This window comes from Ambystoma mexicanum, chromosome 11 (genome assembly GCF_040938575.1).
Source record: "Ambystoma mexicanum isolate Mex_15411 chromosome 11, UKY_AmexF1_1, whole genome shotgun sequence".
Taxonomy (NCBI): Eukaryota; Metazoa; Chordata; class Amphibia; order Caudata; family Ambystomatidae; genus Ambystoma; species Ambystoma mexicanum.
Window position 1 is genome coordinate 947,258,034 of NC_090934.1, and position 20,720 is coordinate 947,278,753.

The following is a 20,720-nucleotide window of genomic DNA, read 5'->3' on the forward strand; positions in this document are numbered from 1 at the left end:
ACTGGCGTGCGGGAAACCACACAGCTTTTTTATTAACCAATAATACGTGATCACAACCCTCCTTTCGAGCTACGTGCTGTGATCACTTGGACACTAACACGTGACAGCACAGGTCGTGCGTTAGTCACAACGTCCCATGCCAAGGGTATAATCACAATAACTTCAACAAGACCTTGCTCAGAGTTCCTTTGCGCAGCTAGCCCTGGTGACTGGCTTTCCTGCGCTGGCGGGCTCAGGCCATCTGGGCCCTCTTCTGCCTTTTTCGCTCTGCCGCCCATAGGTCGCTTGGTCATGATATCGGCTCCTGCTCTGACAGGAAGAACACATCTTGGATGTCATAGAGATCCTCCTTATTGTGACCACTGCCCCTGCTTTCCCTATGTCCCTCTGGTCGGCCACCTTTGGCCCTCTTCCTTCGCCTTCCTGCGAGGCAAAAAACCTTTGTGTCATCTTCAACTCCACTCTCTCTTTCTCTCCTCACATCTCGAACGACGCCAAAAAGTCCCACTACCAGCTGCATCACTACCAGCTACATCTCCTGAAAGGGACTCTGCCCTTTCTCTGTTTCCCCCAGAAGCTGTCTTTCTTCAGAGCCCTTGTTCTCTCTAGGCTGGACTACAGCAACAGCCTCTTTCTCAATCTGCCTTCCTCTACTCTCTGCCCTCTGCAACTAATCTAGAACATGACTACAAGACTTATCCTTGGCCTCAAGTCCAGGGACTGTATCTCTCCAGCCCTGAAATCTCTCCACTGGGTACCGGTGGCTGCAAGGATCAAGTATCAAGTTCAAGACCCTTTGCATTATCCACAAGGCTTTCTGGGGTTAGCACCTGCACTCCATCCAACGCTCTCGGCCAAAATACCTTCCATTTCGAACCCTTCGCTCAGCTACCTCCAACTCTCTAAGGGTTAGACGCTTCTCCAGACAGAGAGTGGGGGGTAAATGTCTCCCCTCTGCAGGTGCCTCCCCCTGGAATGGCCTCCATTCCCCTCTCATACCTGAGCTGGACCACCTGAAGTCATGGGCGTAATAATAGCGGGGACAGGGGGTTTTGTCCTCCCCCCAACTTCTCTGGCATGTCTTTTTGTCCCCCCCATCTTTTGGAGGGAGGGCAGGGGGCCGCAATAATCAATTATGTAATTGGACAGCGCGAGCCCGGCTGGGGTGCTCAGCAAGGCTTGCGCTGTCTCATTACATAATTCTGAGATGCCTGGCAGCTGCACTGCAACACATTCAGAGCTGGGATGCCCTGCATGGCTCAGTCCCTCACCCTGGCTGGCCTGACTCAAAGTCAGCAGCCAGGGTGCTGAACTGGGTGTTGCAGGGCCTGGCGCCAGTGCTGTCACTCTAGCAGCAGCACTTCCGGAGGCCAGCGGCACAGAGCATCGCTTTCCGGCTTTGTGTTCGTGCGACACACAGACAGGAACTTGAAAGCTTATTCAGCTTCCTGGTTTCTGTCTGGAGGCGCGTGAGTGCGAAGTGGCTAGGTCGGTGTAACATGAGACGTGGCCCGGGCAGCATTTGAAAGCAGAGCAAAGGTACTTTAAAAAAAATCATAATAATTAATAGTGTTTGTGTATGTTTGTTGGGGAGCTCTGTTCAAGCCCTCTGAGTCAAAATACATGCAAATTTCCTAATTAGCATATGTATTGCACCAACAGAAGTGACTTCACAGAAAAGGACATTGCAAGTCGCATTATCACTCTTTGATACTTGGAGGCACCATGGAAGTGACTTTAGAATAAGATGCCATAAATAAGTCAAGTGACAAATAACTTTCTGGTGCAAAATACCTAAATTGCACTTTTGTAATATGCGGAGTAACTCTATAGTCACTTAAAGAGCTGCAGATAAGGCACAATGTGATTAAATAATTTGCTCAGGATCACACACTTGGTTAAATGGTGAAACTGGGATGTGAACAACTGAAGCGACTGTGCACATCTTTCCAGGCTTAGTTGATATAGATATTTATTAAGGTTTTGCTTTACATTTCATGTGCTTATTATTTATATAATACATATAACATATAATTATTTATAGCAATGCACTGGAAGCAAACCACATTACATAATAAACGTGCCTTTCATAGAAAACTAACCATACACTATATACATTGTCATAGAAATATGTTGAGCAATGGGAGTATGGCTTTAGTTTTATTCTCCCAATTCTGCATGCAAAGTCACAATAGCATCATGCAGATTAATGTGAGCCTAACAAATCCTTCTTGGGTTTTAAAGCTACAGTCATTATTTCATAAAGCATGCAACATTATGCACCCTTATCACTTTTGATCACTCCCTCCCATTCACATTTCTAAAGGGACAAAAGTCCCTGCTAATAGTACCCCCCCTCCCACCCGCCAGTGCCTAATGGCTCACATTGTAAGACTCTAATGATAAAGAACAACGGGAGGACCCTTTGCTGTCCGGCGCTCCTTGGCACATTGTCTTGGCTGCAGGGCACCTCTACAATTCGGAACGGGTAAGGTGTCCTGCTGCCAAGACAATGAGCGTGCTGAGCAGGAATTTACTCAGCACACATTTGGCCTCGTTATGATACTCGCGGTAGCTGTGCTGGTAAAACCGGCACGGCTGCCGCCGGTATAATTTTTTATCTGGGCGCCCCATGAGGCTCAATGGGGATGGGGAAGCCGGATGCACCGGCAACATTTGTGAATGGTGCCAGTGCATCCGACATGCTCTACTCGCGGGTGCCAGTACGCCCGCCAGGTCAGACCTGGCTGGCGAAAAAAGGCACCCGCCAGGTCAGATCTGGCAGGCGAAAAGGCACCCGCGAGCAGATTGCCGGTCCGGTAGTAACGGCCCAGGTAGCTTACCGGCGCCGTTACTATACGGACCGGCAAACTTATAATGAGGCCCATTGTCCTGCCAATGGGACACTTTTGCCGTTGGGCACCCTCTTTGAGGTGCCGAATGGGAGAGGTGTCCCAATGACAAATGTCCTGGTCTGGCTCTTAAAAGAGCTATGGGGGGACAGCTTGACCTCTCCCTTGCAACTCTCCCAATAAGTACTCCACTGCTTGGAGCCATTTGAACACAGGAAAACATACCTTAATTTTAATCAGTCAGAATCGTGTAGAAAAAATCTATGGGCACGTAGACATATAAGGTGCTGTGCAGAACTCAAGTTTGGAGATATATGGTATTTAAAAATCTACCAATTATACTTGGTCACCCTCTGCACTGCATTGACCAATGGTTTCCGCCTTTCAATGAATGAAAAATCAGGCAAATTGCTGACATTCCAGTGAATCTGCTCCTTTTGGCCATGGCTTTATAGTTCAGCTAGGTCAAGTCAACATAGCACACAATTTCAGTTATCAAGGGGTGATAAAGTCTGGTCTGCTCAATGGACGTTGCACCACTGTTTCCATGTGTTATTCTAAATGTACATATAAATGTTGTGTGCACACAGTGTATGTCAGTGGAGGTGCTGGGTGCATTTGTGTGTGAGTGAGAGTGTGTACAAGCATATGTGTGTTGGCTTTTGTGTCTGAATGAATGATAAATAATGCATTGTTTGTATGTTCTAGTGGAATTAAGTTTGTGAATGTTATGTTGTGTCACTGGGTGCATGTCAGGCTGGCTGAAGATGTGTGGGGGCCCAATTGAATTTTAAAGAGTGCCAGCAATGGGCTCTTGTGGTGTAGTAGTTTAATGTTATGCCTCAGGGATTTAGGTTGTTTGACCGACGTTCAAAATCACGGCGGAAATACCTCGGTACAAAAAACCAAACCCATGTCCCCTCAAACCGCCAGTACACCCATAAACACTCCCCACTTCCCTTTTCGCCATCCGCTGCCGCTCCTGTAATCTTCATCTTCAGCGTCAGATCCATTTCTGTAACGTGGGTCGGATCCAGGGACGTCATTTGGGTGTTGCAAGTGTGACGTCTGTGGTCACAGTTGCAACTTCTGCCGACCTCCTGCAACCTCTGGAATGGGGCATGGGTTTAGGTAGTATTCCTTTAAGAAACAGTTTGTTGTTTTCAACAGGGGACAGACCCCTGTTGAAAACAGCAAAATACTAGTTAAAAAAAGCAAAACGTTTTTAAACGCAAGGATTTAATGTTGGCAAATGCCATGAGAGGACGCAGATAATTCAATGCATAGTTGAACTCAGCAAGCCAATGTATTTGTATTGCTTCAAAAGATAATGGCCTGACTCTCAAAGGTATGCACAGGGACAATCGAGGCCATGCCCATGAACATATCAGATCTGCACCTGCAACTTTATTCCTTATTCAGAAAGCCCAAACCCACAGCAAAACCAGAGCTCATCTCTGAGATGCTCTTGAGCAAATATTGTGAATTGTATTTGCGTGTGACAACCTGTCAGATACTCCAGGCATCACCACATGTGTTTTAGTTGTAGTTTTTTTTTTTTATCAGGTAGAAGGTAGTTTGTAACAAGTGCACATTTTAGATATTCACGGAGACCTCCTGGTTTTGTCTAGAGCAATTCTTTGAAAATCAGGCCCAATGAGTATAGCAACTGTACCTTGCAATGACGGATGATGATGTAAACCAGGCATTCTCATAGTGTAGTCTGCAGGTTAATTAAAGCCTATCAGAACATTTCTCTGAATTGTATCACTTTATCTCCCACCATCACTCTCTCACTGCCTGTCTCTCCTCTAAATCGCTCTTTCTCTCTTTCTTGCTCTCTCTTTCTCTGTCTCTGTCTCTCTCTCACTCTCACCGAACTAATAAATCTCGCTGGCCTCAAGGCAGGTCAAAAATAACCATAGCAGAAGAGAGCCACAATTAATGCTTTGTTGTAATGTGTCTCTTTCCTATATACATGGCATGCTATTCAGTATGTTTGTTTGCATGTATGAGGTAATGAGTGCCCAGAGTATGGGATGCCATGTTGAGTGTTCTGCTTTCCCTATTTTGCCAATCTCTGAAGCCTGAAAAGTAGATCCATGCAGGCTTGACATGCAGCCAACTTTGCACCAGACCTGCAGATGAACTGGCCTGCTGTTAAAACTCAGTTACCAGTTTAATGGTACCCACTACAGTGTGTAATTTGCTTCTGACTTTGAGAACCTTCAGACATGTGATTGCTCAGTTTACATAGCTGGTAAGATAGCTCAGTGGGTTTAGTGCTCGCTGCTGGAATGTGTGTGATCTGCAGGTTGCAGGTTTGAATCCCGGCAAGGCCAACTCAGCCTTTCATCCACCTGAGGTTGATAAAGGAGTACCAACACAGGCTGGGTGATATTGTATGTATATTAGTTCTATATAAAGCACTTAAGCTTAAGTTCTTTATAATAACACATCATTATCATTTGGCCTTGGATGTCTGCTTGCATGCACAGTAATTTGGTAATATGGGCCTATACACACTGATATTAACGATACATATGGTGGTCCATTCTTGTATGAAATGAAGATCACATCCGTGCCTTGAAACACTTCTGTATAGGCATGTTTTAAATGCCATATCATATCATATTAGTGAAAAAGTAACCATATTTTTCATAGTTTACTTAGGAACAATGATATGTGATGCCACTTTCTGTTTTGTGAAGGGGTGACAGGTCGTGTTTAATTGCTTCCCGTGATGTCACTTCGGGGTGGGGTCAAATGACATCAGTTCCTTTGGTGTCATCAGAGGTCAAGGTCGTGTGATGTCACTTCCGCTAACCCAGGCATTTTGGTGAAATGATGTCCCTGGTTGGATCTGATGCTACAGCGTCCCCTTTCTTCTTTTTTTTTTGTTGGTTCCCCTGCCACCAATGCTAAGGAAGCGGGGGACACCGCAGCAACCGCCAAAGCCAAAAATATCGAACATGGGCTGAGGGGGTCACCCCTGCAACCACTGCTCTTCATGTTCGGTATCTTTGGCTTCGAACTAATGGTGGTGACCGAATTCAGTCAAATTTACCATTGGAACAAATTTATTTTAACAATTTGGCCGAAACGATCCCTCAGAGCCACCGCCCTCCCTTCACCCCAACCCTCTCCTTCAGTTGTCATGTTGTATGGGAGGATAGTTCTGTAGGACCCGCTCCCCCACATTGCCCACCTCCGTGAGGCTTATGGCGCGCCCCCCATGCACCTGGGTCCGGGAGGCAGGGTGGCTGCTGGTCGACACGTAAGGCCACGCGCCCCGTAGTGTAACCTACTATAGATGCCATTTTGAAAACGTTAAGACTCCATTATAGACGTACTGACCAAAGCCCAAGCGAAATAGCTTGCATGCGAAAGCTGTAGCTTGGCCCCCGCTAACCGCGCACAGAGAGCCATGCACTTCCCCCGCACCTCCACCCCATGGCAGATCCGCTGAAGGCCCATTCTCACGAGCAACCAGACACGAACAAGTATCAGAACAAACACTGTATCGTTTACCTTCCGCAGTACATCACTGCCCTAGAAGTGACCTGACTTGTAGCCGGAGTCTGGAAAATAACAAGAACCATCCCAGTCAAACAAGCCCCAACCCTGCATCTAACCCCCAACATTTAAAATATATGGTGTCCATGACCTCCCTCCATGAACCCCTGCCCAGATCCCCCACATGAAGTGCTAACTACACATACCAAACCCCAACAGTTCACAGGGTTGTTTGCAAATGCTAAAATGGGTGTTGGAAAGGGATAAAACTTATAAAGTTATTAAAGCGAGGATGACCCCCGCCCGCCGCACGACACCATGTGCCCTGAAGGTCTAATGTAAGCTCTCGATAGATCCCACCTTGTGCTAACTTATGATTGCTGCTAATGTACAAAGGATAAAGCGAAAAGCAATACATGGAATGTTTGTGTATAATGTAGTGAAATACGTTTTAAAAGTGGATGACGGTCCTCAAGGATGTTGAGCTAGTTTTTGCTGTAAACAAAAATGTAAACGAACATATTGCTTCCATGCTCCCGAGTACCCAATCCAACCGGACGCTACCTCACGTTTGTTATTCGTCTGTCTGTCCTATGAATTATCAGTATGTGTTAACTAACGTTATGTATTGCGTGTGCTACTGCCAACCTCCATTGTTATGAATGAAGAAATATATGAATTTGTAAAAGATAGAAACATGTAATCATCCTAATGCTATTAATGTAACATCTATCCCCTCTTATGGTATATTGTGCAGCCCAGTGAATAGAGAATCGCTTGGAGTTACAAGGCCATCTCCCCCTCTTCCCGCCAGGGCTTGCTGGTGTTTCGAACAGCACAGCCTCGCCTCCCCACATTTCTGCTGGACCCGCTTCAAGTATTTACCTCCCCCATGTCAGAGGCTGCCATGGCTTGGCCAAGTGAATTATGTGCTACCTGGTCCTAAATCCCACCTCCTTTGAGGGGCCAGATAAGTGCCCTTTCTGATCCAATAGTACTCCAGTTCACCCCAAGTTAACAGGCCATAGAGACAGTTATTCACCCCTGTACTAACATGTCGTAAAACAATCCCTCACCACATCTAACAGAATAGAATGACAAGGCAGCTTACCCCGTGCCCTCTGACAAGACACCTGGATTTATGAGACCGGGTCATTAGGCCAAGAGTAATTGTATACTGATGTATTGGTGAAGCTTCACATTGCATGCTGTCTTTCTTGTCTCCCACTTGACCTAGATTAACATATTGTAGGATTTGCAGGACAACTGGAATTGTATAAAGTGATGAGTGTGTGTGGCCACAAGGGCAAAGTGTTAGTGCAGCCACCAATCATCGACACAGACCGCGTACGGCCTGGCAGCTCCACTCCTACGAGCCCAGCTGACCCGTCCACCCCACGTTGGCACCACGCAGATGTCCACCAATCCTGGAGCAGCTCTTCGATACATCGCCTATAGTTTAGTCAACGCCACCCAATCCCTGAGACTCTGTGCCCCCTATAGCTTACAGGATGCATGATGTATTTTTGTAATAAATATGACTGTCTTAGCTATTGTCAGACAGAGCGCTCTCGGAGCTTGCAGAGTCCTTTGCATGCCCTATACCAATTTATATAAAAACCCTTTTACTTCACCCGCACTTGGTCCTGGTCTCATTCCGTCCTGGGGTGTGTCCTTTATTGCCTCTCACTGAGAGGGGCTACTGCCTGGTGGGGGACGCTTACTTTCAATGTCCCCCCAACATTTTCAACAAAGTTACTCCACTGCCTCAAGTTCTGGAAGCATCGCAAAACTTGACTCTTTTGCTCTACTTTCTCTCTCTCTCTCCCTCCCCTGCTGGCCTACCTATCTGCTGTACTGACTGAAAATAAATCAAATATTGCGATACTTTCTCCGCGCATGATAGTAATATTCACAAATTACTTGTTTACGCTATGCAAATCCATATAGTTCAATCCATTCTACATAGTAGCAATTGGGTGTCCCCACCCCTCTTTCCCTTTTTGACTTTCATCATTGTAAATAGATTTTGAATGCATCAAGTTTTCTCATATTATTCATAAGGTATGATAATGTGTATGATAATCAAATATTTGTTTTTTCTCTATTCTGAATTTCCATGGTTGCTTGCATCTCTCGAAACCTACTTCAACCTGTGTGGTATGTTTTTATTTTCAATATTTTTTGATTACATGAAATATAATGTTTTGTCTATTTTATTGTGAATCATTGTGCATTTGATTATGGCGAATTGTACCAATATAGCCTTGAGAACGACCACAACGGTCGAAACACGTGTCGACTATTGGTGACACAAATCACAAACTATATAATTTCAACATAAAGACAACATTGGATTGAACACACAGTGTGGACTATCATTATTTTTATGCTATCTGCATATGGATGTGCATAGTGTAAACAAGTAATTTGTGAATATTAGTATCAAGCGCTGAGAAAGTATTGCAACATTTGATTTATTTTCACTACAGTGTGAACCCATGTGGAGGGTTCTCAGATTGCGAGACTCCCGCTGCTGATGTTTAGCTTGTGCAATTTTGTAAATAGGTTGGGGAATAGCGCACGGATTTAAGTATCAATCCACAGTAATTGTAAGGTGCTGTACTGACTGGTTGCAAGGCTACCCTCAGAGTCTCACTGGATACCAGGCACTTTCTTAATCAGTCACCCTTGCACTGCCTCTGAGGCACTTAGGGGCTGTAACTGTAACCCTACAGTCCCTTGTTCTCCTTGCACTACCCAGAACCGCGATGCCCTGGCTGCACTTACTCAGAGCATTGCTGTCCTGTTTGCCCCTCCCCTCTCCCTTGAACTCCCCCTTCCATCTCACCTTGCACTTCTCATTCTCGCGCTTGCACGATCTGAATGACACAAGGCCTAGTAAGATTGTTTGTCTAGTCCTCCCTCTGTCTTCCCTCACGTGTCTTGTTACACCTAGAAACACTTGTGTACAGGCACGTTATAAATGACATATATCATATCGTATTCATACTCAACTAGGGCTTACCACTCCGTCCTCGTTTCTGCATTCTCCTGCCTCCTCCTCCGGCCAGTGTAAAGACTGGAGGGGGGTGTCTGTACTTCTGCTCTCTAGATGGCACAGAGGAGCCCAGCCAAGATTCTCTATTATTGGTATTGTGGTCGAGCAATCAAGGCCTAGCTTCTCAGGAGGTGATGCAGGCCGGTTCTTAAGTACAGTGTAGTCCCCAAGCCCTTACAAAGGAATGTCCACACACTGTATTGGTTAAAACACAGTCTTTATATAATTAATATTCAAGGTTATGTACACTATCACAATAACTCACTTTGTGCTCAGAAAATAAACAATGGTAAATATATACAGTTCTACAGTGGTACCACAAATATTATCAGATCTCATTAAAGTGCATCAACTATACTATCAAAATGTCACACAGACCAATAAAGAGGAAACCAGCAGTAGAGAGAGGAAGGAAAGCAAAATGGTTGAACAATTGGCAGAAAGCTGGCCCTGTACCACTAGACACAGTTCTGTGTGGAGATCCCCCCCACCTGGGCAACCTGTAAGATGAAGATATAGCACAAGCACAGTCCGTATATTGTTCTATGAGTCTTATTTCCTTCTACAATAGTTCTACAGCCCCAATGTACCTGGAATTGTAGCGTTCACCGACAGGAAATCGACGGCCCTTCTTGAGTGCCCTCTCTTTAAGGCAGGAGTCACGGGTCGTCCAACGTACGATGGAGGACAGGGTGAACTACGGTGCTGAAGTGGCAGCTTCGTTCCTAGTGGTGCTTGTCGACGATGGAGCGTTGGCGTCCTGCAAGGAAGAGGCATGCGGGGCACTTCAGTGACGATAGTTCTGGACCGCAAAGAGATGATGAAGAGCTGTGGCCCAGCAAGGGCGACAAGTCCTCGGCGCCTCTGTGGTCTTTAGGTGGCAGGAAACCCACCGGCGGATGCTCCTCGGCGCGTCAACGGTCGGGCTTTCTCCAGCGGGATAAAGCAGGCGGCGATGCAGATGCGAAATGAATGAAGTTCTTAGGAAAACGGGAGCACAGTGGCTCCAGTCGGCAACGGTGGTCGTCGACAGTGGCTGACAACAGTCCGGGCGATTCTCTTTGGGATTCCGTGGCAGTCCCTGTCTCCGGTTGGCAGCCTGTCGTAGGTCTGTCTACCAGGGAGCTTTGGCAAAGGTCAGCTGGTGCACGATGGTCCCTCGTAGCTCGGGAAGAGGGCGCCTTACCAGGTCCTCTCTGGGTCAGTCCTTGGAGACATAGCAGCTTTCAGATTGTGAAGGAGAGCAACAGCAATTCTTCTCGTCCAGCAGGGCTTCAAGGTCAAGCTTCAGGTTTACTCCAGTTACTCTTCGTAGTGGACTTCAGCTTCTGAACACGAATTCTAGCAGTGAGATGCCCCCAGATAAACTAGTTGATCTCCCATTCATTCTGCTGGGTCACACTCAGGCAACTAATTGGTCAGAAGAGCATTCATGCAGGCAGGCATCCAATCAGGTGCATAGTGCATTCAGGCCATTCACTCCTCTCCAGACACTCACAACAAGTTATGTGTTTTGGGACAATTACCCAGCCATTCAACACTCCACACTGCATTAATGCCAGTTTCGGGCAGGGCTGTCTCAGTCATTGTGTCAAACACCAGATACTAGACACCCACAGCACAGAATGCGTATTCATCACACACTCCATTCACCCAGGTCCCATCCACAGGGTGTACCCACAACATACAGTCACTGGGAAGGCTCCTGCCAGTCTGGCCTGGACTTCACAACAACACCATATATGGAACTTCCACCCACCAGCCGGTCAGGGGGAAGGGACAGAGTCAGGGCTTCCCAGAACTTTGGGAAAACATGGTAATAGGCAATAGGAATCAAGAGGCCACAGGGGCCATCTCGTTTCCTATCAGGAATCAACTGATTCCAATGGCAGGGCCTAGGTATCCCAAAATGGAGGATACTCAGGGCACCTGTCAAATTCAGCATGGAGCTGCCACCAGCCCATACCCTGCTCTGTGGGCCACACCCAGGTGCCCAAAAATATACACTAGGGGCACAGGGTTGTACCCCCACCCATGGGTGCCATAAGGGTATCCCATGGGTCTGTATGTCAAGAAACCAGCGTCTGCTCCCCGTTCCGTCCAGCGTTACGTCAAGACTACACGTACCACAATTCCTAAACACACGGAGCCGAAGCGTTTCCAGAGTATCCGACAACGCTGGGGGTTGCCGTGGAAACGTTGGTTGCCTGAGTACGTTCGTGCACGGTTACGTCATGGCAACGTTCCCCGCAGGGTCACGTGATTGGTTTAAATCTCCGCCCGGCATTCGGAACGCTGCTTCTGAATTTACTATTTTTGGAGCTCTCTACGGTTTACCTTGTTTGGCCTATTGGACCCTGTTTTGTTTCACGGATTGATATTGAACTTCCCCTAAACCTTGTATTGGATTTACCTGTTTACTTGACCTCGGAACGTACGACCCGTCTTTTGCCTGGCATTTCAAGATTTGGCGTCTCGGATTATTGTATTTCTTGGAACTGTGACTCTCGGAACTTTGTTATTCGGACCCTCCACTTTTCTATCGGAACACATCAAGAAACTCGGATCCTTCAAGGACATTGTTTATTAGGCGTCCGCGTGCCGGCGGGTATAGGTATAGGTTGGATTGTCCCTGTCACTGGAACCAGCATCATCGGACGAACTTCCTTTCATCTTCTTTTCTACGACAAGAATATTACCCGTCAAACACCAAAACTGATGTCCTGGGTATCCTGGCCCTCTGTCCTGCCTGATTTGCTATCCTTGCCCAGAAGGATTCTCTTCGTAGCTGTGTTCCGACTCATATAATCTTCTGGGCAATTCCCCTTCCAATATAGTCCCTTTGTACTATTGGGAGTTGCATTGTCTGGAAGGTTTCTACGGCTACACTACGCGATCAACTGAACTCAGGCATTACCAAGTTTGGCGTGGGTGGTTCTCACATATTCAGAAGCCATATATCCATTACCATGGACACTGCCGATGATCCATTGGCAGCTTTGGTTCAGTTGGTTGCTGGTTTACGCGCAGACATGACTGCGGCTCATGATGCCACCCAGCGTCGGATCGACGCCCTTCAGGCCGGTTTGCAGGCGGGTGGCGGTGTTAGCGCCTCTCCTTCTGGTTCTGCCCTTGGAGCTGGCGTTCCTCGACAAGATAATGCACCTGTGTACATGACGGCCCAGTTTCCCTTGGCCCCTCCGGAACGTTTCATGGGGGATCCCAAGACGTTCCGCACTTTCATCAACCAATGTAGGCTGCATTTTTTGTACCGTCCTACGTCTTTCTCCGATGCCACTACCAAGGCGGCGTTTGTGTTATCCTACCTTGGGGGTACGGCAGCGGTCTGGGCAAATCCATTACTGGAACAAGGGAGCCATCTTTTGTACGACTGTGATGCTCTCATCTCTGCTATGTCCCGTGTCTTTGACACACGATATAAATCCCAAGCCTCGGATTTGGAATTACTCTCTTTACAACAGAAGGACTTGTCCCTGTTGTCCTACCTAGCCAAGTTTAACCAACTGGTGGCGGAGACGGATTGGCCCGAGGCAAAGAAAGGGGCTCTGTTTTACAAAGGGCTTTCTGACTCTCTCAAGGATGTTTTGTCCACTGTCCCAGTGATTCCTACTGGTTTTTCGGAGTTAGTTGATCTAGTTCTTCAGATTGATGCCAGGAGAGCAGAACGCAAAGGGGAAAAGAGTCTGGTTCCCTATCCTACGCCAGTAGCTGCTGATCAGAGCCATGCTACGCCTGAACCTATGCAGATAGGTACCCTCAGGGCTCCGCTCTCGTCTGAGGAAAGAGAGAACCGTAGAAAGAACAATTTATGTTATTACTGTGGTTCCTCGGAGCATTTCCTGCGACAGTGCCCCAGAAAACCACGAAAACCGGGAAACTCCAAAGCTCAGCAATAGAGAGAGCCCCATTGTCGAGACCCTTGAATACGGGCTCTGATCTCACGGTGTTGTTTCCCATAACGGTTGGTGTTTGCGCTCCTTCCGTTGTTTCTTGCACGGCGGACGCTGTATTGGATTCAGGGGCCACTGGGAATTATGCCGATACCCAGTTTGTTAAGGATCATGGTATTCCTCTGGTTCCCAAGTCTTCTCCTGAGTTGGTCAACGCCGTTGACGGTACAACCTTGTTATCTGGTCTGGTTACGGAACAAACGGTGGATCTTTTCATGACTACGTCCCCTGGGCATACCGAGACCATAACCTTTGACGTCATTACAGCACCTCAGTTTAAGTTAATCCTTGGGTTGCCCTGGCTAAGGAAACACAATCCGTTAGTGGATTGGGTTAAAGGGACGGTTTCTTTTCATTCTGATTACTGTGCTACTTCTTGTGGGACATCAGGATCCTCATCTGTGGGACCCAGTACACATCTCTTGGAATCCGCTCTGGTCATTGGAGCAGTCAAGAACTCGGTGTTACCTGGGGAGTACCGAGACTTTAAGGACGTATTTGACAAGAGAGGTGCTGAGATTCTACCACCACATCGACAGTATGACTGTCCTATTGATTTGGTTCCTAATGCTGTTATACCATCTGGTCGTGTCTATTCCTTAACCCACAAGGAGGATTTGGTGCTCAAGGAGTATCTGGACAAATCTTTGGCTTCTGGCTTTATCAGGCCATCGCGTTCTCCGGCGGCATCGCCTCTTTTTTTTGTTCCAAAGAAAGAAGGCGATTTGCGCCCTTGCATCGACTACCGTGCATTGAATGCTGTCACCATCCGTAATCAATACCCAATTCCACTCATCTCGGTTCTTCTTGATCAATTGGGTTCTTCTTCCATCTTCACCAAGTTGGATTTGCGGGCGCTTATAATTTGGTCAGAATACGGAAGGGTGACGAGTGGAAGACGGCGTTTAAAACCAGGTACGGCCTGTATGAGTATTTGGTCATGCCTTTTGGTTTGAGCAATGCCCCGGCTACATTCCAATACTTTATCAATGATGTTTTCAGTGACCTACTCGACCACTATGTCATTGTATATCTTGATGATATTCTGATCTACTCACCAGACTATGAAACCCATGTTCAACACGTTTCCACGGTGCTACAAAGGCTCCGAGATAATCATCTTTATGCCAAGCTAGAGAAGTGTATCTTCCATGTCCAGCATGTGGAATTCCTGGGATACGATATCACGAACCAGGGAGTCGGTATGAGCGATTCCAAAGTAAGGGCTGTTTTGGACTGGCCTGCTCCTACATCTATCAAGTCCTTGCAGTCTTTTTTAGGGTTTGCAAATTTTTATAGACGTTTCATTCGCTCATTCTCTGCTATTGTTGTCACTTTGACTGCCCTTACAAGTCCTAAGAATGGATTCAAGTGGACGGCGGAAGCACAAAGAGCTTTTGACGATCTCAAGATCGCGTTCACCTCTGCGCCAGTCCTCCAGCATCCCGAATCTATGCAACCATTCTATGTGGAGGCTGATGCCTCGGATCAAGCGGTTGGGGCAGTGTTGTCTCAGTATTGCAAGGACACAGGTTTTCTTCATCCTGTGGCATTTCATTCCAGGAAGCTTTCCAAATATGAAACAAGATACACTGTTACTGAGCGAGAATTATTGTCTGTACGTGATGCATTTAAGGTGTGGCGACATCATCTTCTGGGTACTGCTGTTCCAGTTAAAGTTTACACTGATCATCGCAATCTTCTTGCCATGCAGTCAGTGAAATGCACCACAGCCAGGCATGCCAGGTGGCATGAGTTCTTTTCACAATTCAATTTCCAGATCACGTATCGTCCTGGGGCCCTACATTCCAAAGCAGACGCACTTTCTTGGAGGTATGGGGATGACTCCTCTCCCAAGGATTTCGGTGGACTGTTGTTACCAAATCAGGTAATATGCTCCTGTACCTTGAAGACTCCATTGAAGGAATCCATTAGAGAATGGGTTTCGGGGAATCCTCCGGAGATTGAGAATCTGAATATGACCATAATTAACTCTATGCCTTATGTTAATGGTCGTCTGTATCTTCCAGATGTCGACTCCAGACGAACAGCTTTAAGGTGGGGTCATGATTCTTTGGTGTCAGCCCATTCTGGGGTGCGCAAAACTCTGGAACAACTCAAGAGATGGTGTTGGTGGCCGTCGATGCAGAAAGATGTCTCGGATTACGTCTCCACCTGCGCTATTTGTGCCCAGTGTAAGTCCTCAACCACGAAACCTGTGGGTTTATTGTGTCCTCTTCCGGTTCCAAGCAAACCATGGACCATGATATCTATGGATTTCATCACCGAACTCCCTTCCATTCAGGGTTTTGACACCATATGGGTGATAATCGATTATTTTTCCAAACTGGCCGTGTTTGTTCCATGTCAAGGTTTGCCTACGGCACCGGTTCTGGCGGATCTGTTTCTTCGCCATGTTTTCCGCCGTTTCGGCCTTCCTGATGTCATAATATCGGACAGAGGCTCGCAGTTCACCTCGCGTTTTTGGAAGCATCTTACTATGTCCCTGGGTGTTGATGCGAGGTATTCCACTGCTTATCATCCGGAAACGGACGGTCAGACGGAACGGTTGAATGCTACGCTTGAGCAGTATCTACGCTGTCTAACTATGCAGCATCAGGAATCCTGGTTGTCGGCGTTGGCAACTGCCGAATTTGCGTACAACAACTCCGTTCACACTTCCACAGGTACTACTCCTTTCTTTGCCTTGTATGGTTGTCATCCCCGTTCTCTGCCATTGGATCTTCCAGTCTTGTCAGACAATCCCGCGGTCCAAGACAGTCTTAGGGATATTACTTCTCTACACCAACATGTTCATTCCCGTTTGAAGGAAGCTCAGGATCGTTCCAAGGAGTACGCTGACCGGCATAGGTCTCCTGCGCCCGATTACCACCCGGGTATGTTGGTCTGGCTTTCCACTAAACAACTCCGTATTCCTATGAGGAGTTGTTTGAAACCCAAATATGTTGGTCCTTTTCCTGTCAAGGATGTTGTCAATCGTTCTGCCATGAGACTGGAACTACCGAATACTTGGAAGATCCATCCGGTTTTTCATGTATCTCTACTGAAGCCCTGTTCGGAGGGGACCAGGCTCCCAGTACGTCCACCTCTGGTCAATATACGGGGGGAGGAGGAGTATGAGGTGAAGGCTATTCTAGACACTAAGGTTTCCCGAGGTATACGTTATTTCCTTATTGACTGGAAGGGTTATGGACCCGAGGATCGTACTTGGGAGCCTGAATCCAATGTTCATGCTCCGGTCCTCTTGGCTCGATTCTTGGCCTCTCGGGGAGTGAGGGCATCTTTGGGGAAGGATACTGTCAAGAAACCAGCGTCTGCTCCCCGTTCCGTCCAGCGTTACGTCAAGACTACACGTACCACAATTCCTAAACACACGGAGCCGAAGCGTTTCCAGAGTATCCGACAACGCTGGGGGTTGCCGTGGAAACGTTGGTTGCCTGAGTACGTTCGTGCACGGTTACGTCATGGCAACGTTCCCCGCAGGGTCACGTGATTGGTTTAAATCTCCGCCCGGCATTCGGAACGCTGCTTCTGAATTTACTATTTTTGGAGCTCTCTACGGTTTACCTTGTTTGGCCTATTGGACCCTGTTTTGTTTCACGGATTGATATTGAACTTCCCCTAAACCTTGTATTGGATTTACCTGTTTACTTGACCTCGGAACGTACGACCCTTCTTTTGCCTGGCATTTCAAGATTTGGCGTCTCGGATTATTGTATTTCTCGGAACTGTGACTCTCGGAACTTTGTTATTCGGACCCTCCACTTTTCTATCGGAACACATCAAGAAACTCGGATCCTTCAAGGACATTGTTTATTAGGCGTCCGCGTGCCGGCGGGTATAGGTATAGGTTGGATTGTCCCTGTCACTGGAACCAGCATCATCGGACGAACTTCCTTTCATCTTCTTTTCTACGACAAGAATATTACCCGTCAAACACCAAAACTGATGTCCTGGGTATCCTGGCCCTCTGTCCTGCCTGATTTGCTATCCTTGCCCAGAAGGATTCTCTTCGTAGCTGTGTTCCGACTCATATAATCTTCTGGGCAATTCCCCTTCCAATATAGTCCCTTTGTACTATTGGGAGTTGCATTGTCTGGAAGGTTTCTACGGCTACACTACGCGATCAACTGAACTCAGGCATTACCAAGTTTGGCGTGGGTGGTTCTCACACTGTACACCAAACCAAAAGAGAGAGCTGCACCGCCAGGAGTCCCACATAAACTCCTGTGCAGAAAACACGACAGAACACACGATAAACAGCAGTAAAGGACAAGGATACGGAGGCCCTGTCTCTCCAATGCATTTCCAGCATCACAGTTGGCCTCTTCAACAATGAGCGCCACGTTGGTGGCTATTTTGGCACGCCTGTTTCTCCACGGCTCAGGCTCACTGGTCTGGGTAATTTATGCCCGGGAGGCCCTGCAGAACTTGGAGGAGTGTTCTGCCTTGTGGCACCATCCACACTGTCCCCCCACCGCTGGACACTGCCCTGTATGCTGCAACCCGCCCCCCTCCACAGAACTCACACAATCTCTGGGGCGCCTCACCCTTGCTCTTCTGGGTGTGGCTCCACTTCCGACCCCTGTCACCGGAGCGGTCTTCCATCCCTGTGTCCTGACGGATACCTCCTCCACTTGCACCCCTTTCATTACCATGTCATCTGGGTCGACCGCACCTCGGTCAGCTCCTGGGCTCTTGCAAGTTCCAGATTCGCACTAGTGGGATTACTGGCTCCTTCAGGATCTGCGTGCGCCGCTTGTTGGGCCAACATGTTTGAATTACCTGGCCCCTCAACTCTCCTTCTTTATCGACAAATGCACATGTCGCTGCTAGCTGTAGAAACCAGGTGTAGAAATATCAATTGATTCAGTGGACTCCTTCACAGTCTGTCGGAGCTGGAACCGTTCGTACTCAATATTGACCATTGGGGCAAAGTAGTTGGATAGTACCCTCCCCGCCGCCCGGTACGACCCATCACCCGGCGCCAGCACTCTGCTCATCTTGTGGACCTCACACCCTGCATAGAACAGTAGGAGTGTCTTCTTTTTCTCATTGTTTGTTATTTCGGCCACTTCAAAGAACATGTCTAGCCTCTCCAGCCAATGTGTCCAACTTGGGTTGATAGACGCAGGTTTGCTTTCATGTCGAATTCTGGCATTGGTTGACTGTGGAACGACGTGCCTGCGGGCAGTGCAGAGCCCCTCAGGCTTGGGCTTGGTGTCAGGAAATTGAGGCATGCTGGTGTTGTGAGCCACGCCCTTTGGGCATCAGCCTCTCTGCCACTGCTGGCAAACATGGAATCCTGCATCTTGATGGGCCCCTGCGGATCATACTATTGTGCAGGCGCGCTCCTTCAGGAGCTCTTGTAACCCCTGCCGCACGAGCACCCACCTGTGGGCCACGGCAAAGGTGGACACTGTGTTTGGGTGCTGCCCTACACAGATGGACAATGGTGCTGGGTCTCTTTTGCTGACCCCGATAGCTGGTGGTCACTGGTGCTGGGCCCCTCTGATGGTGCAGGGTTGGGGCTTTTGGGCTGGTATTCACCATGCCCCTATGCTGGGTTGGCGCTTTTCCGCTGATCGGCTGCCCCTATATTCCTCAGGTGTGTGCTTGTTTTTTTTGTTATTTGTTCCTACTCCTCACCCCACCACATAAGCACTTTCAGATCGAGAGCCGTGGTGGGAAATCCATCTGCTGCTGGTCTCTCTCCTACCTGCGCTCCACTGCTGGGATGACTGCCGAGGCAGGAGTGCGCGGGATGCAAACAACTGCAGCCCATTTTGACGGCGGACCGCGGGTTCCGCTACTGCCGTCTTCTTTTTTTTTTTTAAGTGCCCGACCCCCTTCCTCCACTCACCGGGTATCCATGCAATGACGATGGGAAGACTGCCGATTCGGCCAGCAACGCTGGAACACTGCCACGCCTCCTCCAGGAAGCGCTGCCAGTTCACGCACCGGGAAGGACCGGCTGAGTTGCAGGACTCCACCTGCGCAGGGAGCCCCTCATCACGGGGAGCCAAGCAGAGCCTGTCGACCAGGGAGACCGGCACACCATACTTGCCAACCCTACAGATTTAGGCACTAGGCTACTGCTTTTGAAGCAGCCCTACCGCCTACAGATTTCAGTGACAGATCCTACTGCTTTTTACAGTGGCAAGTAATTTATGGGACTCTAAGGCAGGCTGCAGGACAAAGCATGCAACACATTAATTAGCCTGTCTGTATAGTTGACTGGAAGGTGATTACTTTGAAAGCACTCTGACCAATCCACTGACCTGACAGCTGCGTGACTCTCTCCTGCACTCTTGCCGGGACAAACCTTAGGTGAACCGCTGTGAAAGCAAGTGGCAGAGTGTAACACCATCACACAGTATCTGCCGACAATTTGGTGTTAGCATTCAGAATTATACATGTTTAACATTTCAACATCTTTCCATGTTGTGCTGTTTGTATGTTTTGTATTTTCCTGTGATGCCACACAATAAACACACACAGAGCCAGCAATGGAGTATTAGCAACTCCCAATCGGAAAACCACACAGCTCTTTTATTAACCAATAACACGTGATCACAACCGTCTTTTCTAGCGACGTGCTGTGATCACTTGGACACTAACACGTGACAGCAGAGGTCATGCTTTAGTCACAACACAGAGAGATGTCGTCATACCTTGCAGCAAGTTCACTTTGCTTCCCCATTTACCCCAGGCCTCCACCCTCCCACCCCAAACCCTATACCACTCGCCCTCCCTCTTCCAGTGCCTTCAGCATGCTCAGAGAGCAACAGTGGGGAGAGGCATGTGTAAAGGCAGGCAAAAGAGGCTGGTGAGCAGAGATCCAAGCGCGTGCTCCAGGCAGGTGCCAACAGCAATTATGCTTGCTGGTGTATAATGAAGGAAATAAATGCGCGGGTAAGGCACAGTGAACAAGTGAATTTACAATGTTACCCATATTACACATTTTTATCAAGCCCAACACTTTTGTTATGAGAAAATTGTGAAATAAAAGAGGTTACCACACAAACGAGGCGCAGAATATTTGGGTTGTAGCCCCGGATAGAAATTCAGAGGCTACAGCCAAAAGGCTAGCTAGGCCCGACAATCCTGACATTAGCGTGTCCCCGGATATTTTCCAGACCTAGCAACACCCCTCTGTCCTGTCAGTGCTGGAGCACCTTTCTCACTCCAATCATGCAAGAGTTGGCCCTGCCTTTGCTCTTCCTCCAAATCCCTGGGACACCTCCAGTGCCTTATTCTCAGTACAATTCCAGATTAGTCATGTGACTGAAGGCAAAA

The 20,720-nt window shown here is 48.0% G+C and overlaps 1 protein-coding gene across 1 annotated transcript in view; it reads right to left on the minus strand.

The window, feature by feature from the left end:
• LOC138505081 (mucin-2-like) overlaps positions 1 to 293 on the minus strand; it is a 282,775-nt gene extending 282,482 nt beyond the window's left edge. Inside the window, exon 1 of the mRNA XM_069625399.1 lies at positions 74 to 293. Coding sequence (XP_069481500.1) covers positions 74 to 293 — 220 coding nt within the window. The remainder of the gene's footprint in view (positions 1 to 73) is intronic.
• Positions 294 to 20,720: the final 20,427 nt, after the last annotated feature.